The sequence below is a fragment of the Electrophorus electricus genome, chromosome 16 (genome assembly GCF_041902795.1).
Source record: "Electrophorus electricus isolate QZ-2024a chromosome 16, ASM4190279v1, whole genome shotgun sequence".
Lineage (NCBI taxonomy): Eukaryota > Metazoa > Chordata > Actinopteri > Gymnotiformes > Gymnotidae > Electrophorus > Electrophorus electricus.
This window is the reverse complement of record NC_137512.1, coordinates 13,085,305-13,103,731: the sequence shown is the minus strand read 5'-3', so window position 1 is coordinate 13,103,731 and position 18,427 is coordinate 13,085,305. Positions and strand designations below refer to the sequence as shown.

General features: G+C 38.2%; 2 protein-coding genes across 4 annotated transcripts; one reads left to right on the top strand and one right to left on the bottom strand.

The window, feature by feature from the left end:
- Nucleotides 1-3,109: 3,109 nt before the first annotated feature.
- Nucleotides 3,110-8,410, bottom strand: LOC113591163 (uncharacterized). Of its 3 annotated transcripts, XM_081699488.1 has the most exons (12): nt 8,284-8,336; nt 7,894-7,924; nt 7,176-7,337; nt 5,481-6,926; nt 5,246-5,338; nt 5,045-5,149; nt 4,841-4,950; nt 4,561-4,752; nt 4,271-4,433; nt 4,025-4,190; nt 3,600-3,694; nt 3,110-3,520 (listed from the first exon to the last, which is right to left on the bottom strand). In XM_081699488.1, the coding sequence occupies exons 3-12, from the start codon at nt 7,330-7,332 to the stop codon at nt 3,435-3,437; spliced, it is 2,613 nt and encodes an 870-aa protein (XP_081555614.1). In that variant the 5' UTR covers nt 7,333-7,337; nt 7,894-7,924; nt 8,284-8,336; the 3' UTR covers nt 3,110-3,434. The 3 variants fall into 3 exon arrangements, with proteins under 3 accessions (XP_081555614.1, XP_026887364.2, XP_081555615.1); XM_027031563.3 differs by lacking the exon at nt 7,894-7,924 and having other exon boundaries at nt 8,284-8,410; XM_081699489.1 differs by lacking the exon at nt 8,284-8,336 and having other exon boundaries at nt 4,271-4,392; nt 4,622-4,752; nt 7,894-8,004.
- A 69-nt stretch (nt 8,411-8,479) lies between these two features.
- On the top strand, nt 8,480-12,908 carry irg1l (immunoresponsive gene 1, like). The gene is made up of 6 exons (XM_027031568.3): nt 8,480-8,723; nt 9,359-9,422; nt 9,607-9,794; nt 10,380-10,472; nt 10,966-11,171; nt 11,673-12,908. Exons 1-6 carry the CDS (start codon nt 8,706-8,708, stop codon nt 12,595-12,597), a joined length of 1,494 nt encoding a protein of 497 aa, XP_026887369.2. The 5' UTR covers nt 8,480-8,705; the 3' UTR covers nt 12,598-12,908.
- Nucleotides 12,909-18,427: the final 5,519 nt, after the last annotated feature.

The window sequence follows — 18,427 nt, the reverse complement described above, 5'->3', positions numbered from 1 at the left end:
CATAAAATGTAGCCATAATTAATTAACTAGATTAACTAAAGGTTAAATAGATGCCTGTCCACTAAGTAGTTGCTTGTCAGCTAAATAGCATAATTCGTCAACAAGAAACACTTGTCTATAATAATTTTCATGATCTATTATAATGCTCACTAAAAAAGGTTGCAGGGTGGTGGCTGGGCCAAAAATAAGTTTGTTTTTTTCATGTTTAATGAGTGGTGGTTATGGTACTTGACTTGTAATCGGAAGGTTGCTGGTTCAAACCCCACCACTGCCAAGTCCGCTGAGCAACGCCCTTAACCCTCAATTGCTCAAGTTGTACTCAGTTATAATTGTAAGTCACTTTGGATAAAAGCATCAGATAAATGTAAAAATGAATCATTTTATACTGAGCTTCTGGCTTCTGAAACACCTTCTCAAAAGTCAATTAACACTGATTACTCCACAATGACTAATAATGACTAATACATATATTAATGCCCCCCTCCTTTCCAGAAGAAAAGCTTGTTTTTGTGAAAGATTTCATGGTATAAATCACTATATGCCTGAGTGTTTTGTCAGGCTACAGACAACTTCAAGCCACAGAGAATAAAGTTGTGAGGCTACAGAAAACTAATCTGAACCAAGCAAGTATCGTGTTGAAGCAATTAATATCACATCATTGCCAAAGTGGCAGTCAGAAGTGTGGTTGGCTCTTTTCCCAGAAATCCATAGGCATTCTGAAGAAATCTAAGATGGCATAGGCCTTAAATTCTTCTTATTATTAAATTGACACAGCATTCCATAGAGAAGTGATAACTGAGTATTTAATATTAGGAGATAGACTTCTGCCTGTCAACACTGACCTACAACACAACATTTCATGTTGGAATATCATAATTGTTAGTCTTTATTTGCATTCACCAACAATTTTCTATTTTCACATTCATAGGTATTTATCTAGCAAAGTTTCTTCCTCCTGCTCACTGGGGGGCTTGGACTTGGCCATTTGTAAAGCTGCTTTGGGACAACATCTGTTGTAAAAAGCGCTATATAAATAAATTTTGATTTTGATTTATTTTTTTTATTGCTATTTATTTACGAGAACTCCATATACGTACTCCATATACATTAACATCATAGATGATAAAGATTTTTGATCAGTGTCTGATGTGGCTCTCCAGTGGTGTCTTGTTGCACCTCATCTCAAATATTTATCCTTTGAAATTTCAATTTGCAAAGCCAGTGTTTTCGAACCTGATGTCTCTGCTTTGATACAGCAAAATCCTCTGTGCTGAATTAACACTTACAGTTCTCATATTTGTATCATGCTGGTAGCTGTAATTTCAGGTCTGGCTATTTTGTAATGTTTTATTATACTAACTATTGTTTCAAAGCAAGTGAATCAACAAAGGTTTTGTGCTTACATTTTGTTCTAACATACCTTGTGATCTCATGCAACAATAATTTTGAACAACAGTGAGTATCTAGGTGAGTCTATCACCAGTATTACTCTGGTTTCACCTCAGTTTCACATTGTTTTCTCAAGGTGTAATTTGAATTCCTTACCAAAATAGTTTATCTTAAGGAAGTAATTTTCTTTTTTACCTAAAGTGGACTTGTCACCATGGGATGATGGAAACAATCACAAAGATGTGAGGGAAATATGAACATGCACCACTTACAGTTTCATAATGTCCCAGAGCAGACAATAGGAGCAGTTTCTCAGAAAAGGATGTCCACAAATGATCTCATAAAAAAGCTGCTTGGTCCACCATGACCATGGGTGTGTTTGTTTGCCTACCCAGTCATGTGAATTCCTAAACTGTGTGCTGCTGTCTCACATGGCAGCCAGGGTTCCATGTTTCTAGAAGAGTACCAGAGCATACCCTTGCTATGTCTAGTCTGTCTCCCTCTTAGGTTAAGGTGAGGAAGCCACAGTGGTGAGAAAGTGTTGGTACATTCTACTGAGTAAACATTCTCATTTTACATGCAGTCAAAACACCCACCTATCAGGGTAATCTAATGTTTTACCCTTTATGCATATATTTCAGGTAATAGTAAATGCAGCATATTGTTTTCAGTCAATGGCATGTTTATTATTACACTGAGGACTTCAAGTTCTGTGCAACATTATAGTTGCAGGGTGTGTCTGTTCAGTGATGTGTCACTGGAAACATCAACTTTCAAAAGCTTTAGATACTATGGTGGTGATTTGTTTTCTCTGAAGTACAAAAAGGTAGAGGAGTTATTGACTAACTGTAAATTGAGACCATCCAGTAGCATTAAACCAAGCCTACTATACCCTTTCAGGATATAAACAAAGTAACAAAAAAAAGTAAAAGAACTTTAGAGAAGCAGTTGTTTTTGCAATACCAGCATGAATACTTTGGGTCTATCTGACTCTTCTAGGAAACTATGTAAAAAAAAAAAATTATATAGTGCTTTTTACAACAAATGTCACAAAGCAGCCTTACAAATGTTCGAACCCAAGGCTCCATTGAGCAAGCCAAAGGTAACAGTGTCATGGAAAAACTCCACAGAGCATGAGGAAGAAACCTTGAGAGGAACCAAGATTCAAAGGTGGGGCAAATCCTCCTCTGGCGCACAACAGTCACAACAATAGTAACAATTTTAATAGAAAAATAAATCAATAATAATAAAATGAAAAAATAAGCAATTAATGTCTAGTCTGGATTTCTAGAAGTCCTAGTCTGGTCCCGATGGTGTGTGTGTGTCCGAAACCCATCCCGCACAAGAACGTCCATCATGTCATGTCATATCTGTTTCAGAGTTCATTACTTTCTTGTTCTTGAAGCAATGAATAAGGACATGAATTGCTGATTTTACATTGTTTCCTCAAAGTGTTGTGATATTCTTACCAAAATTATTATTAAAACAATTCATATTTGCATAAAGTATGTGCATATGTTTACATATTTTAGAGTATCAAAGCTAGTTTTATTTTTGACTGTATTATGTTTTCTGACTGCCATGCAGATATTTCAGTGACCCCTCTACTTGTCTCTTTTTTGGATGCTGGTATGACTATTTATTATAATATTATATATTAATATTGAACACAAAACAGATTTATATATTACATTTTATTAGAATATAGTCATAGCATATTATATACACATGTATCTACAATAAAATTGTTCATGTCAAACTACTGTCCTTTTAAATATCCATCATATATAAAAATATATATACATTATATAAATGTATATAAATATACATTTATATATATCATATTTTGAATGTTCAATATAACAGGAAAATGTAATGTATCAACAATTCTAAAACCATGTTTTATTTGGCAAAATGTGCATATTTAAATATGTTACAAACAAGATTGTACACAAAAGCAGAACAAAAAAAGAAAGAAAAAAATGTCCATAACAAGTTTGCCATATGCCTAGATCACATTTGATCACATACTGAAGTTCTGGATCTCACAGCATACTGTTCTTAACCATCTCAAAAATCTGCCATATTTTGGCTGCAGGAACACAACCTTCCCGCACTATGCTTATTGTACCTGAAAATAAAATGGCCTTAGTAAGTAATACAAATATTTAAAGGAAACGTCTGTTTTGGTATTTTCAATTTCCTGTTACCTTCATCAATTTTCAGGCAGTTGACTACTGTTGATGCCACAACTTCATTAGACTCTCCATCACACAGTACTCCTTGAAGCTTGCTCCCAAGACGACTGTCAGAAAGTTCAAAGTGCTTTTAGTTAAACCTTGATATCGGTTTCACCATCTGCTGCCAAAAATTTGTGTTCACCCTATAGGTCAAAAGTCTTCTAAATGTAAAATGACAGGAAACAATTAAGGGTATTTCCATTACTGTCAGAAGGTTGAAAAGGTTTTAATTATATCTTGATATCAGTATCACCAGCTACTGCCAAAAAATTTGTATTGACACTACAGGACAGCGGTCTTCTAAATATAAAAAGACAGGGATATTTAAATGAATTTTTGAGTGCACAGTAATCATATTCAAGAGTGAAAACACTCAAAACCAAAATGCAACTTACTTAACAACCATGTCATGATGTGTGCTGTCAGATTCACCACTAGGGTTTGCAGATGTGATAGCCAGTGGCCCAGTGATAGTACACAAGTGGGCTGTGACCGTGTGGTCAGGGACTCGGATCATTATGCTTTCTTTGGTCCCCACACGGTCATATGCAGGCCCCACACCTTAAGAAAGATTTTCAAGATCACTTAAGATAAGAATATTATGCAAGAAAGTTTGACATTTTGCTGTGTCATTCCCTTACCAAGCTTGAAGAGCCAGTCACCCTTTGGAACAATGCAGCTGATGCCTCCTGGATAGACGTTTCTCATGAATTCCCACAGCAGAGGGCTGAATGGAGGTTTGGCTGCCACAAGCTGTTCCACACTTGAGATACAAATACAAATTGGTTTCTCTAAAGGACGGTCCTGTGGAACGAGAACAGGAATAGTTGTAACATTTCATATTTACATTTTATATAAATTTAACATATTGATTACAAATAAACAAACATGCAGACAGTATCACTTATGTAAACAGTATCACCTAACTCACTTTGATATTGTATATCTTCTCTATAGCAGTGGGATTCTTGCAAGATGCAGCCAGGGCATACACAGTATCAGTTGGAATGCCGCACACTCCATTATTTTCTAGCAATTTGGCAATCTGTAGGAGCCCACTGGTCCCCCGTGATATAGGAACAGGACATGGAGCTGTGGGAGCAGCTTCCTTCTTTATATTATTCTGACAAGAAAGAATGAGAGAAAATAATAAAAACTTTTCAATAGATCATATGTTTCAGTAAAACATATAGAACAGGAATTAAAAATACCTTTATCAGTGCAGGTCCAACTGGCAAGAGAGTCTTGGAGAAGATACAGTTAACAAGTGATGCCAGAGTGCCATATAAACAAATGATGGCAAATATTGAGAGCATAGCAACTGAAAAGGAAAAATAATCTTCATGTAGTCAAAGTGAAACTAAATCTAGCAGAAAATAAAAATGAATTTGTGTGTTGTGCAGCATAGACTTTACTTTCTAGCTGGTAAGGCAGTCTATCAAGAGTAGAGAGCAGAAAGCACACCAGCATGACCTCCATGATAGTGGTTAATGCCAGCAGAACAAGATTGCCATAGGCTGCTACAAATGACAACGATAATGGAGTCTGTCTTAATCTTGAAAATACTAACTGATGAAGTCACAAAAAAATTAGAAAATTAACCTCATGAAACTTACCAACTAGCATTAAAAAAACATTAATCAGCAGGAAGGATACTGCTCCTACTGTAAAGCCACTTGCCAACTCTGTGGAAATCTGCAGACGATATCCTGTATGGACGGAGTACAATATCGTTTAATGATCGAGTATTATTCCGCATATTATGTAAATCTGGAAATTCAGTATTAGCCAACATAAGGTGTAATATACATGTGACAATACTTGCACATTTATTCTACTTTATGCACATACCTGCAAACCTGAACCAGGTCCAGGTGGCCCAGATGGCCACGTAGAATGATGGGATAATACACCCAAACCTCTGGCCTCCTTGAATTTGCAGACGGCTTACATAGCCCTGTATGATGGCCCCGGGTATAAGCACCCAGGGTACTGTCAGATCCAAGAAACTATTGTAGGGCTGGCTGCTTTGGATGGCTGAGAGAGCTGCCACTCCATTGGTGAGGTAAAACAAAGCATCAGGCAGCTGAGTAATATTTCCATGGGGCTTATCCTGTTGAGACTTCCATAGACAGCCAAGACCACTTTTTAGTTGGTCAGTTGAGACAGGCTGGGGACCGACTGGAATAAGAAACTTCTCTGCAATTGAGTTAATGAGATGGGCAAAGGTTCCATACAGTGAGACAGCTGTGAAGAGGGAACACATCACCCCAAAAAACATATAGTATCCATCAAGAGGGATCTGTGAGATTGTTGAGATGGTCAGCAAGAAGAAGAAGGCATTGTGGACCACCTCCAGTGTGTCCATGTTCAGGCTTACAAAACAGAGGACCAGAGCTGCTGCCAGAAAAAACCAGTCACCCACCATGGCCTGTTTTCCCACAGCTGCTTCAGTCCTTCCAGTCACCATAGATATGACATACTCTTCCCAGGTCTTCACAAGCCAGAAGGTGCAGTGCAGCCCAAACTTGGTGACATGGTAGCTGTCTTGCCGCAAGTAAGCATAGTAACTTGAGAGGAGCAGACCAGCAGAGTTGATGGATATCCAGATGGCACCTACTGTCATTGAGAGAAAGTAACCAAAGGAATAGAAGGCAAATATGAATGGTGAGACTGTGTCACAGAAGAAGCCCAAGGCCATGGGTTCAGCATATTTGGTGTTCTTTTTTTTCTCCTGTCCGAGGCTCTGGGAGCTGCCGGAATTTGTTGTTCCAAGTAGCAGGACATTAAAGAGAGGGTTACCAAAACCCTTAAGGACGTAGCGTTGGGAAACCCCTTTGATGAGTAATGCTATTGAGCCATAGATGGCAAAGAGCAGGATAAGGAGCTCTAACACTCCAGAGACCACCAGAGCCCAACCAGCCACTAGTCCCACAGCTTCAAACACTAGAGTGAGAGTGATGAATCCAAACACAAAGGGCATAATGTAGTTGACTGTGGCTGAACAGAAAGCCAACAAGAACGAAAGCAAGATGTAGGGCACAAGCCCTGCTATGGCAGATTCCTTGAAGCTACTAGGGATGGAGGTCTCATTGGCAAGAGTGAAGTTCAAGTATAGTGTGACATTTGTGTTTGGGTTGTTTTGGTTTGCTCCTAGAAATATTCTTGTTGCTCCATAACTTCCCCAAAGAGCTGCATAGCCAATGAAAGATGTACCACTCAGATGGTCATATTTACGGAAAGACAACAAGCCAGCAATCATTTGGCACACTCCACCAATTAGAATAAGATGAACACCTGCACAAAAAAAGATATCACAAAAATCAAAATGAAAATAAAAATTTAATTTAAAGCTATGCAAATAAAAAGAAACATATTTTATTTATTAACTTTTTTCCATCTTTCTCATATAAAAGATAAATATGCAAATTCATTAAAATTGCTAAAATACATTTAAAACTGAATTTTGGTTTTAATCATAAACTTAACATAAAATTGTTATTTGAAAGTTTATAGAAGGATATATTAACTGAGCTCATAAAAGACCTGCAAGAATGTTTGCAACTGCAGGTGCTGGAATTCCAGTTCTGGCTGTTTGGAAGTTCTGAAGAAGCACCAAGAATGCACTGATGCCATTGGCCAAGAGTCCAAGTACACCAGGTTCACTGTAGAAACTTGCAGGAAACCCATTTACTGATGCCATTAGGTCTGTTTTAGATACATAAAAGACAGTTAAGAAATGATTTTTAAAAGTATTTTAAAAGATACTGAGTAATAATTTAGTATTAAAGAAATTTGATTGACAGAATTTTAACATTGCCAGTGTCTCAACCTGTATTTTCATTTTAAAGTATTACATAGGTTATTAGATAACAAATAAACATAATAAACATGTAAAAACACTAGGTTGATCAATATTAATACAGTATTTAATTCATTTTATTCCATTCTCATGCTTCATGTGAGGTAGATTTCTGAAAGGATTTATAGCTTGCCTGTTAAAAAGCTTTCTCAATTCAACATACTACAACTACATACAAAATATGATTCAAAGATTTTATTTATTTTCTTTTTCACAATAGTGGTGGTCGTGGTGGTAGTATTGGTACCCTTGCTTGAAGTACAATTACTAAAATATATTTATAAAAAACAGAAAATAACATGACTGTCTCAGTCTCTCCTACTCTCCTTTGCTATCTCCCTCCCTCTGAGCATGAGAAGGCTGCTGTCTACTGCCTATTCACAGATGTATTTAATTTCATACCTTGTTGCTGCAGTGAGCTGACACGGGTGCACTGTTCAGCGGACAAACAAATAAAATCATCAACTCCTCTCTGGCACACTGATACTGACCCCAGAGCTCCCCACAGAGGCAGAGTATAACACTGCTCCTCTGTTTAAAATCTGACTTCTTTCTCTATGCCACTGGCACTACAGAGGGTCTAAGAGGGCTCTACAGGTTCTTCCTGTTTGGCTTTGTTAATCTACATGTTGGATATGAACACAGCTCTAAAAGGGCCCCTTGGTAAGATAAACTGGATTTTCTTGGCTTTTTTAGAAGATATAATATTTTGAGGTGATTTGCATGGATACCTAAAAAGTTACATAACCAATACTCTGAAACTGGAAAAAAGCAATTCAAGATGGAACTTACCCGATGAAGATCCTTTGCCTAAAGAATTCAACAGCTGGGGCAGGATTTTCTATGTTTATAAGAATCAGTGTTCAGTGGAGTAGGAGGAGCTCCAAAGTTTCCAACCTACCTTTTGCCCTGATGGCATCACTGACCCTTACAAAAGACAATCCTTTCCGGCTCTATTTATGAGAACTCCCACCCATGGTGCTAAAAAAGGACTTTTTGGAAATTCTCTTCTGGCTTCCTTATGGGGTGTATTCTACTGGATGCTATATATAAAGTAATGAAATTTACTTGAGCATCAAGAACACCACTTATCAAGACATCTCTTCATCCAGAACAGCAACAGAAGACTTAAATACTTTGTGAACTTTAAGACAAAAAAAAAACCACTCAGAAATAAATCCTCAGAAATCATTAGAAATAAGCACAGTTACAAGATGCTTTCAAATCTACAGGTAAATTGACATTTTGCTTTTTTTCAGTGTTTGTATATGTGTGTGGGTGATTAATTGCATAGATGCTGTTAGATGCTTGTCAAAATTACCTATAAGACATTCTAGCTTTCCTTTCTTTATAGGAAAGTTCTGTAGCTTTTCTATGTTTACTTTTGGATGTCTACTCCATGTCAAAGCAGGGTTTTGTCTTTTTGTCTTGATTTTGTTTCTGTGACAAAGTAGGTTTTTGTCTGAACCCTTGTTGTTCACAGTAGGACATGTCTGAAATGTCATAAACTAAAAATTGCTAATTAAAAACATCAACATTCTCAGAGACTTATAGCCAGATGAGCTGTGTAATGATATTTAATTCATCAATGACATGCCCCATCAAACCGAAATCTGATTAACTGAACAATGTGTTATTCAGTACAAAGAAACAGGATGAGTGAGCCTTAGGGAATCATTCTGACCTGGGCATAGAGGAGTAGATTTTTTACTTTTTTTTAAGTCTCATACTCAAGATTGTTTTGAAATATTTTGGCACTAAAAGTAAAGAAAATATTTAATTTCTTGTGACGTGAAGTAAAATAAGATTAACCAAAGCATATTGTTCACATTACTTCGTTTTTAACATTACCACCTGTATTGTACAGAGATCCATCTGGCCCATATCTACCTTGTCTGTGGTTAGAGCACTGCACAAATCTGTGCTGGATGGTGAGCCAGTTCTACTTACTCTCCTCTTACTATACACATTTATTTTCAATGGACTTTTACACTGATCAAGCTGGTCAAACATTTATAGCACCTTATGAGACATTCACCATGAATATTCAGCTGCTAAGGAGGCTATGAGAAAACAGTGGGCAAAGACATTGAATCCTCTTGCCTGTGTTTCTAGTGGTGGAGCGGCCTGTCCCTGAAGAGACTGTGACCAGCAGCTTTGGGAGGTTCATCCAGAGTGTACAGCCAAGGCATCTGACGCCAACTGTGCTCCAGCGCAGCAAGCGCATGGTACTGGACAGTATTGGTGTGGGTCTGCTGGGTAGCACCACTGATGTGTTCGAGCTGTCCCTTCAGCACTGCCAGGTAAGAGCACAGTTCTAAGAGAAAACAGCAATATATCATATTTCTCCCTTAAATAGTATCCATAGCATGCACAGTATATATTTGTTTATTTAGCAATATATGCTACTCGTAAAAGTCAACAAATATCATTAAATATACCAGTAGGCACATTATTAAAATGAACTGGCATAGAGTTACAGAAGCTTGTCACACCTGATTTAGTTCAGTATAATTTTGAGTAGAGGGAGAGTCTTATAAACTACTTAATGTTAGGAACAGCAAACATACACCAGAACACTTAACTGACAAATGAAACCATTACAAAGTTCACACCTCATTTCTCAAGTAGATCATGGAAGGAAGCAATCACAGCAGTGTCTCTTGAGTGATGGCCTGGTCTTTACAGAGTACACTTCATCCCCACAAAGACTTTAATATGGCTCTGCTTCATGTAGATTTTCTAGTTTTAGTTGTTTTTTCCTCCATGTGCACAGCACTGTGCTTACAAAAAGTCTCTTCTTAGGCTGCTGCTGTGCTGACACCATCCAGTATGTGTATTAATGTGCTAAAGTTAGTGACTGACCATTCTTTTCCCTCTTTTCAAAGCACATGTATGCCCCCGATGACATCAGCTTTGTCTATGGGCGCAGCGGTACCAAGCTCTCTCCAACCCTTGCTGCCTTTGTCAATGGAGTAGCAGTAAGTATTTACATTGGGTAGCAGAACTGGATGCATTTGTTTGATTGTTTGTTTTTTATGTGTTTGTTTGTTTAGATACATTTTGTGTTGGAAACAAAGACTGTCTGTCACCATGCCATAGTTTCCTTTTCCCAGAAATACATGATCTCTGCATTATAAAGTGTGTGGCTATAATGTATTCATTTTCACTATTGCTTAGTATGTAAATTTCATTGTACACCAGTCTGATTGACAAAGAATGACCTTAAACATAGGTCATGTGATCATTATTCGGCCTTCAAATATTTTCCTGGAGGCAAACACTTTGTTCATATCATTGTACGAGTAAGTCAGACAGCTAAGTGTTATATAAATCTTGGATCCCTTTAATGTAGAAGTAGAGCCAATATCCCAAAACAGCAATGTCAATATGAGAGCATTATTTAATTACTCACTTGAAGTCTGAGTGAAGGTTGTACTCCAGACCTTGTTTCAAGTAGATGGTCTCCCTTAGGCTCATTCCATGGACTTTGATGATACCTGGCATCCTGCAACTCACCCCTCTGGAGCAGTGCTTCCGGCTCTCCTTGCTATTACTGAGATGTTGCCCAGCAACAGCCAGCCAAGTGGTCTGGACTTCCTGGTGGCTTTCAATGTGGGCATTGAGATCCAGGGTCGGCTGATGAGGTTCTCCAATGAGGCTCACAACATTCCCAAGAGGTGAGAGTTGCTTACCTTGCACACTCAGTAATCTTTTTGACCCCACCTAAATTAGGGAGATTGGAAGCATTGCTTGCCAAAACAATCTACCTCAGTTCTAATTTAGGACTGACATGAGGACTCAAAACCTTGAATACAATAATGTCAGAGAACGGTCTTAACAGGGCTGCTTCTGTGGGGAACAAACATAAGCATTTTCCAGGCACACACAGATTTGGGAGAGGTTGCATCTACTGCATTTAGACACAAAGGAAGTTACTATAAACACGTTGACAACTCACTGGACAAACTATTTCTGTTTATAATTATACTTACTACTTACTTTCACTCATAGATTAACTCTTAGGACAGAATCAAATTACTTGTAATTTGTTATTTCCTGAAAAAACAGAAACCATCTGTGTAATAATGACTTGAGGACACCTGTGGTTAGTGAGGCATTAATAGGGGCATTAATCTGAAACCCAAGAGACTGAGTTCCTATTTTCTGTCTTTTTCAAGGTTTCACCCGCCTAGTGTCGTTGGCACTATGGGCAGTGCTGCAGCCTGTGCCCGTCTGCTTTCCCTGGAAAATTCTCAGTGTAGTAATGCCTTGGCTATCGCCGCTTCCTTAGCAGGTGCTCCCATGGCAAATGCAGCTACTCAGTCCAAACCCCTCCACATCGGCAATGCCTCTCGCTTGGGCCTAGAAGCTGCCCTCCTAGCTTCTCGTGGGCTGGAGGCAAGCCCCCTGATCCTGGATGCTGTGCCTGGGGTCGCTGGTTTCAGCGCTTTCTATGAAGACTATGTGCCATGCCCTCTAGGATCACCAAAGGGGGAGCACCGCTTTCTGCTGGAAGAGCAGGACATGGCGTTCAAGCGATTCCCAGCCCACCTTGGCATGCACTGGGTGGCAGACGCTGCCTCCACTGTACACAAATCTCTGGTGGGCCTCTCCGGAGGCACCATCAACCCAAGCTTGATGAACGACATCCTGCTCAGAGTCCCTCACTCCAAGTACATCAACCGACAATTTCCACAGTCGGAGCACCAGGCACGCCACTCCTTCCAGTTCAACGCCTGCACCGCCCTGCTGGATGGGGAGGTGACACCCTGGTCCTTCCAGCCGGAAGCGCTCATGCGGCCAGAGCTGCATGTGCTACTCAGCCGTGTCCGGGTGGAGCACCCACACGACAACCCTGCCAACTTTGACCACATGTACGGAGAGGTGCAGGTCACGTTGGCAAGCGGGGACGTCCTGCAGGGCCGCTGTGACACCTTCTACGGCCACTGGAGGAACCCGCTCAGTGACGAGAGCCTGCACAAGAAGTTTTGCAATAACGCCAGCACTGTCCTGGCCCCTGAGAAGGTAGATAGACTTGCAGAGGCAGTGGATGGGCTAGAGTACCTGGCTAATTGCAAACCACTTCTAGCTCAGCTGCAGTAGCATGCTTAGTCAGAGCATCCTTTTTTTACATTTAGTATTATTGTATCTTTTGAAGGATATTTATTTTGTTTTCCTTGCAAGTAGAATGAATGAAGAGGTTGTTTATTTTCTTTACTTACTCTGTCTATGCAGAACAATCAGACTTGACAATGAGATTCTAAAAATCAAGGAAATACGATGATCATAAACAGTATATATATATATATATTCTTAAATATGACTAAAATAGGAAATTGTTTGATTATGTGTTAACATTATGCTAGGCTACTTTATTAATGACATGATTGTATTCACAAAATAAAATGTTTTAAACAATCCCTACCAGACATCGTTCATCATAACTTAGGTGTCACATATTAATTGAACATTTAACTTCAGTTATCAATAAATGTATTCACCTATAAAAAGAATTACATCTAACATTTTCATGACACTAGAAAAACAAGAACATAAAAGGAACAATTCCAGAAATTCCAGGAAAAAAATCTTCAGTTAGATAAATGGAAAGCAATAATTAACCATTACAATAATTAAATACAATAGCTTACTAAATAAATAAGCAAATTGATCATGTCTTTCCAGTCTACACCCACCACGAAGTTTATTAGAAACACATGCCTTGTACTCACTCTGTATTTTAGGTACACCTGTCAGAGTTATTTTAGCCCATAAATTTCACTGCTGAGTTTAATGTGGTTTGGCATCCAACCATACTCACTCAACCGTGGACAGCTGGAGCCTTACGCTTGGTGAAGAGTGGGAAGATGGTCCGTAGTGTGCTACACTATGTTAAAGTTGATCATGAGGTTATTGTTGGCATAGTACAATATATACATATTCAAATTCAGTAGATTTGTATAAAATATCAACTATTGCATCATCCATCATCAGAAAAGGTAGTTAGACAAGTATCATTTTGTTGTAGGCTTGAGAGTGATATCAAGTACTGCCCAGAAAAGGGAATTCTGCATATTCTGTCAAACCAATTCTCAACAGAGAGACATGCATTGTGTTACTCATAACTCAAGTAGGGTGCTCATGTATGGCAATGGATGCATCAAAGAAGGAAAGGTTTCTTATTTGTTCCTGACCTAGTCTTGCCTAAAAGAACATGCATGGGGAGTCAGTATGTAAGTATTAAGAAGAAGAGTGGAATAACACTCCAAATAAGAGCTGAGAGACACCCTCTAGTTTCCAACAACTGTGTCTAACATGAGGAAAGGCTCTGTGTACAGCTGCTGACACACACACACACACACACACACACATAATGCAGTAAAGCTTCCCAAGACCATCACACTACTACCATCATGCTTAACAGTTGGCATGAGATTCTTACTTTGAAAAGCAGCATCCAGACATAATGGGGCTAATGACAATCAAAAAGCTCTACTTCAGATTTATCTGTCCATAACATATTGTTCTAGAACACTTGTCTGGGTATTTCTTGGTTTGAGCTGAGCATTTTTTTTTTGTGGTTAGCCATGGTTTCTGCTGTTTTATTCTGGTATAAATTCCATTCTAGCCCAGAATTATTCTAAGTCATGACCACTTAGTTGAGACAAGAAAGGCCTGCATTTCTTTGGATGTTGTTGTTTGGTTCTTTGTCACTTTCTGGGTGATTTTAGACCTTGGTCTTAGAGGGATGTTTGGTGTCCAAGCCTGGGAAGATTGACTACTGTATGCTCAGATTATAGTTTGGTGAAATTCTTCTGTGACCTTTTCCAGGCTGATAGGCATCCATAATCCTTTTTTTCTGAGATTTTTTGGAATCTCTTCTTTGTGGGACATGCCTAATTGGACAATCGGTGTGTCTGTGTTGGCAGGTTCACTCTGATTTACGGCCCCAAATTTACACCTTTTCTCACCTAAAGATTGTGAAATTAATACCTTGCACACCAAAGACATGAAAGAAGTACCAAACAACTTTAAAATATGTCTATGTCTTGTCCACCATGTTAGCTCCATTGCCAAGGAAAATGAAGAGTCAGTTCTAAATGTTATCCAACATCAACACTGGAACTGAGGTCCAATATTTGATCTCTATCACACCTTACAAAAGTGAGGTTCATTTTCTCGGTGAAAATCTAATGCCACCACTGAACATATTGTGCAACACAAACTCAGTGCTGTAAGTGAAAGTAGAAGTCATGAAGCTGTAAGTGAAATTAGAAACCCTGAAGCTAAAAATTAGTAGTAAATAGGAACACATCTAGGAATCCCTTTTTATATATATAAATATATACACATACACACACTAAATTGCCAAAAGTATTCACTCACCCATCCAAATCATTGAATTCAGGTGTTCCAATCACTTCCATGGCCACAGGTGTATAAAACAAAGCACCTAGGCATGCAGACTGCTTCTACAAACATTTGTGAAAGAATGGGTTGCTCTCAGTAGCTCTCAGGAGCTCAGTGAATTCTCAGTGTGGTACCGTGATACGATGCCACCTGTGCAACAAGTCCCGTCGTGAAATTTCCTCCCTACAAAATGTTCCACAGTCAACTATCAGTGGTATTATAACAAAGTGGAAACAATTGGGAATGACAGCAACTCAGCCATGAAGAGGTAGACCATGTAAAATTACACAGTGGGATCAACGAATGCTGAGGTGCACAGAAGTTGCCAACTTTCTGTAGAGTCAATCGCTACAGACCTCCAAACTATGTGGCCTTGAGATTAGCTCAAGAACAGTGTGTAATGGGCTTCATGAAATGGGCTTCTATGGCCGAGCAGCTGCATCCAAGCCTTACATCACTAAGCGCAATGCAAAGCATCGGATGCAGTGATGTAAAGCATGCCACCACTGGACTCTAAAGCAATGGAGATGTGTTTTATGGAGTGACGAATCACACTTCTCCGTCTGGCAATCCGATGGATGAGTCTGGGATTGGCGGTTGCCAGGATAACGGTACTTGTCTGACTGCATTATGCCAAGTGTAAAGTTTGGTGGAGGGGGTTGTTTTTCAGGAGTTGGGCTCAGCCCCTTAGTTCCATTGAAAGGAACTGTTAATGTTTCAGCATACCAAGAGATTTTTGACAATTTCATGCTCCCAACTTTGTGGGAACAGTTTGGGGATGGCCCCTTCCTGTTCCAACATGACTGCGCACCAGGTCCATAAAGATTTGGATGAGCGAGTTTGGTGAGAAAGAACTTGACTGGCCAGCACAGAGTCCTGACCTCAACCCGATAGAACACCTTTGGGATGAATTAGAGCAGAGACTGCAAGCCAGGCCTTCTTGACCAACATCAATGTCTGACCTCACAAATGCACTTCTGGAAGAATGGACAAAAATTCCCATAAACACACCCCTAAACCTTGTGGAAAGCCTTCTCAGAAGAATTGAAGCTGTTATAGCTGCAAAGGGTAGGCCGACATCATATTAAACCCCATGGATTACACTTGGGATGTCACTCAAGTTCAAATGCATGCGAAAGCAGACAAGCAAATACTTTCAGCAATATAGTGTGTGTATGTGTATGTGTGTGTGTGTGTGTGAGTATATATATATATATATATATATATATATATATATATATATATATATATATATATATATATATATATATATATATATATATAATGTGTGTGTGTGTGTGTAATGGCCGGAGTGCCACAGGGCATGGAGCAGGACGTACAGACTCCCTCCATGGTGACAGTTTATTAAACAAACAATAAAGACAATCGGCACTCACATGCAACATTAACACAGCTATTGACAATTGTTCCTGATTCCTGACACAGGAAATTCCTGGTTCACTTCAACGATACCACACTTTAAACACCTTACAGATACTTACTGAGATACCTTAGTGGTAGTCTCATAAGAAAGTGGCTTTGTCACACAGTGAAAGCCTTTACACTCCCATATACAAGAATACAACAATGCTGTTTCACTGAATGACATTCCATCCTATAATGGTATAGAAAAGAACATAACATGTGATTGGTCTGATTTTCATTGATAAAACAAGGTGATATAATGTCCTAATATAACATAAGTGAGAATAGATATAGTAAGTCCATCTCATCATTTGGTTTCCAAAGTAAATTCTATCCAGCCTCTTGGGATGGATGTTGTTCTGGTAACATATACTTTGTCATGGTAGTTCTACTTCGTGCTAACAACAGTCCAATCTGAAATATTACATAAACTTTCCTGAAATGTGCTCTTTCTAATCTCATGCTAACATGGACTTAATTTTTTATTTTTATTTTTTTTTTTACAGGAACTTTCATATTTTTAAGATTATAGCATACTTTAATTGATTGATAATGGTGTGTCCTCCTAATGTGCATTATATGGAACCACATGCACAATAACAAATTCCAAATCCCACATATAATATCTTATTTGGGGATTGTATCCAAACAGATGATTACTTTAACTGACCATTTTGCACAGCTAAGAAGCAAAGTTGATAAAGAATAATGAATATTTTACACCCCTGATACTACAGTTATAATATCTCATTTTTTAAAAACATTTGTTCTCATATCATGAAGGTATTTGAAATAATTAGGTTAAAAGAATTTGAAAAATGCTGAATATTTAAATATATTCACTCATAGTTATTGACTAATTATTTAGTAATAATTGGGGGGGAAAAAAAAGGATTTTATCTAAGGGTAAGTGGAGCTTGTTACATTTATTTTTCTATAAAATAACAAATATGTCCATAACCAATATGTCATAGTTACAATTATTGACTTAAGAGTAATTAACATTTAAGTAGGAACATACACAACTGCTTGCTCCAAGAATTCTTTCTTGGAAGGCTCCTGACAAAAAAGAAAGCGTGTTTGCAGTATATGTCTTTCTGGGAACAGCCAGTGAATGTTTAACAACAGTAGAAGAATTCCTATTGTGTAATTCAATACTTTATTTTGCCCTTGTCCAGGTGTCTCATATGGCCATGTGTTTCTAACCTTACCTTGCCTTAAACCTTTGAGTTCAGTTAAATTTATTGCAAATCCTGAATGACAGGTGGGTTCTCAAGAGCAGAAACATGAACCTTTTGTTCAGTGAAAAATCCTAGCTCTATGTCTTTAAAATTCCAGCCCCCATACTCCTACATCCTCACCCCTCTTGCGTCATGCAAAAATGTGCAGGGATCAAAATTACCAGGACAAACACTTCAAAGTCATGGTAATATGATACAAACAAAGCTTACAGCACACCCATGGGGCTTGTTATTATTTATAGTAGCTGAAGTACACTAGCTACATTCCATTTATTAATTGTAATCTATAATTAATGAGACATCCATATATCAGTCATGTGCCTCCTAGTGATACTAGAAAAACTGAAAATTAAAATTGATTCTGTCATCATCTAACATGAAATATAACATTCTTAGCTCAGTAAATCAAAATTATAGTTTTTGTCTAATAGAAAAACAAAGGATGTTTTTTGCAATATCCTTAAAGGCTTGTTAGGTTAAAAAGGAAAAAACAGAAAACAGAAAAGTGCTAAAATGTTATAGTGTTAGGAGTTGTTTATACTTATGCATGCTTATTTAATTAGTATTGTACTTAAGTCAATTACATTTGAAAACTTGAGAGAAACTCAAAGTTGGAACCCATCCTCCTTGACACCAAACAGCACAGCAAGAACAAACTAAGCAATAGAAGTCTATTCTGAGTTCTTAGAATAAGTATAATAACCTAATCAACAACCCACTCTTTATATCAACTATATGAACTACAAAAATACTGCTCTGTAACAAAATACACTATCGTTATTTTCTCTTTTAGTTTTACAAGTTTTTTTTTTTTTTTTGGTGTTGTTTCGTGAGTGTGTGTGTGCGGAGGGTGCAGG

What these genes read in the sequence shown, in the direction of transcription:
- irg1l (XM_027031568.3), top strand. An exon ending in GCACAAATCTGTGCTGGATG is followed by an intron (nt 9,423 to 9,606) that starts GTGAGCCAGTTC and finishes CTGTGTTTCTAG; the next exon opens with TGGTGGAGCGGCCTGTCCCT. An exon ending in TGTCCCTTCAGCACTGCCAG is followed by an intron (nt 9,795 to 10,379) that starts GTAAGAGCACAG and finishes CTCTTTTCAAAG; the next exon opens with CACATGTATGCCCCCGATGA.
- LOC113591163 (XM_027031563.3), bottom strand. Translation starts at nt 7,332, where the DNA reads ATGGCATCAGTAAATGGGTTTCCTGCAAGTTTCTACAGTGAACCTGGT. An exon ending in AGAAGATATACAATATCAAA is followed by an intron (nt 4,434 to 4,560) that starts GTGAGTTAGGTG and finishes CTCGTTCCACAG; the next exon opens with GACCGTCCTTTAGAGAAACC. An exon ending in CTGCCTGAAAATTGATGAAG is followed by an intron (nt 3,521 to 3,599) that starts GTAACAGGAAAT and finishes TTTTATTTTCAG; the next exon opens with GTACAATAAGCATAGTGCGG.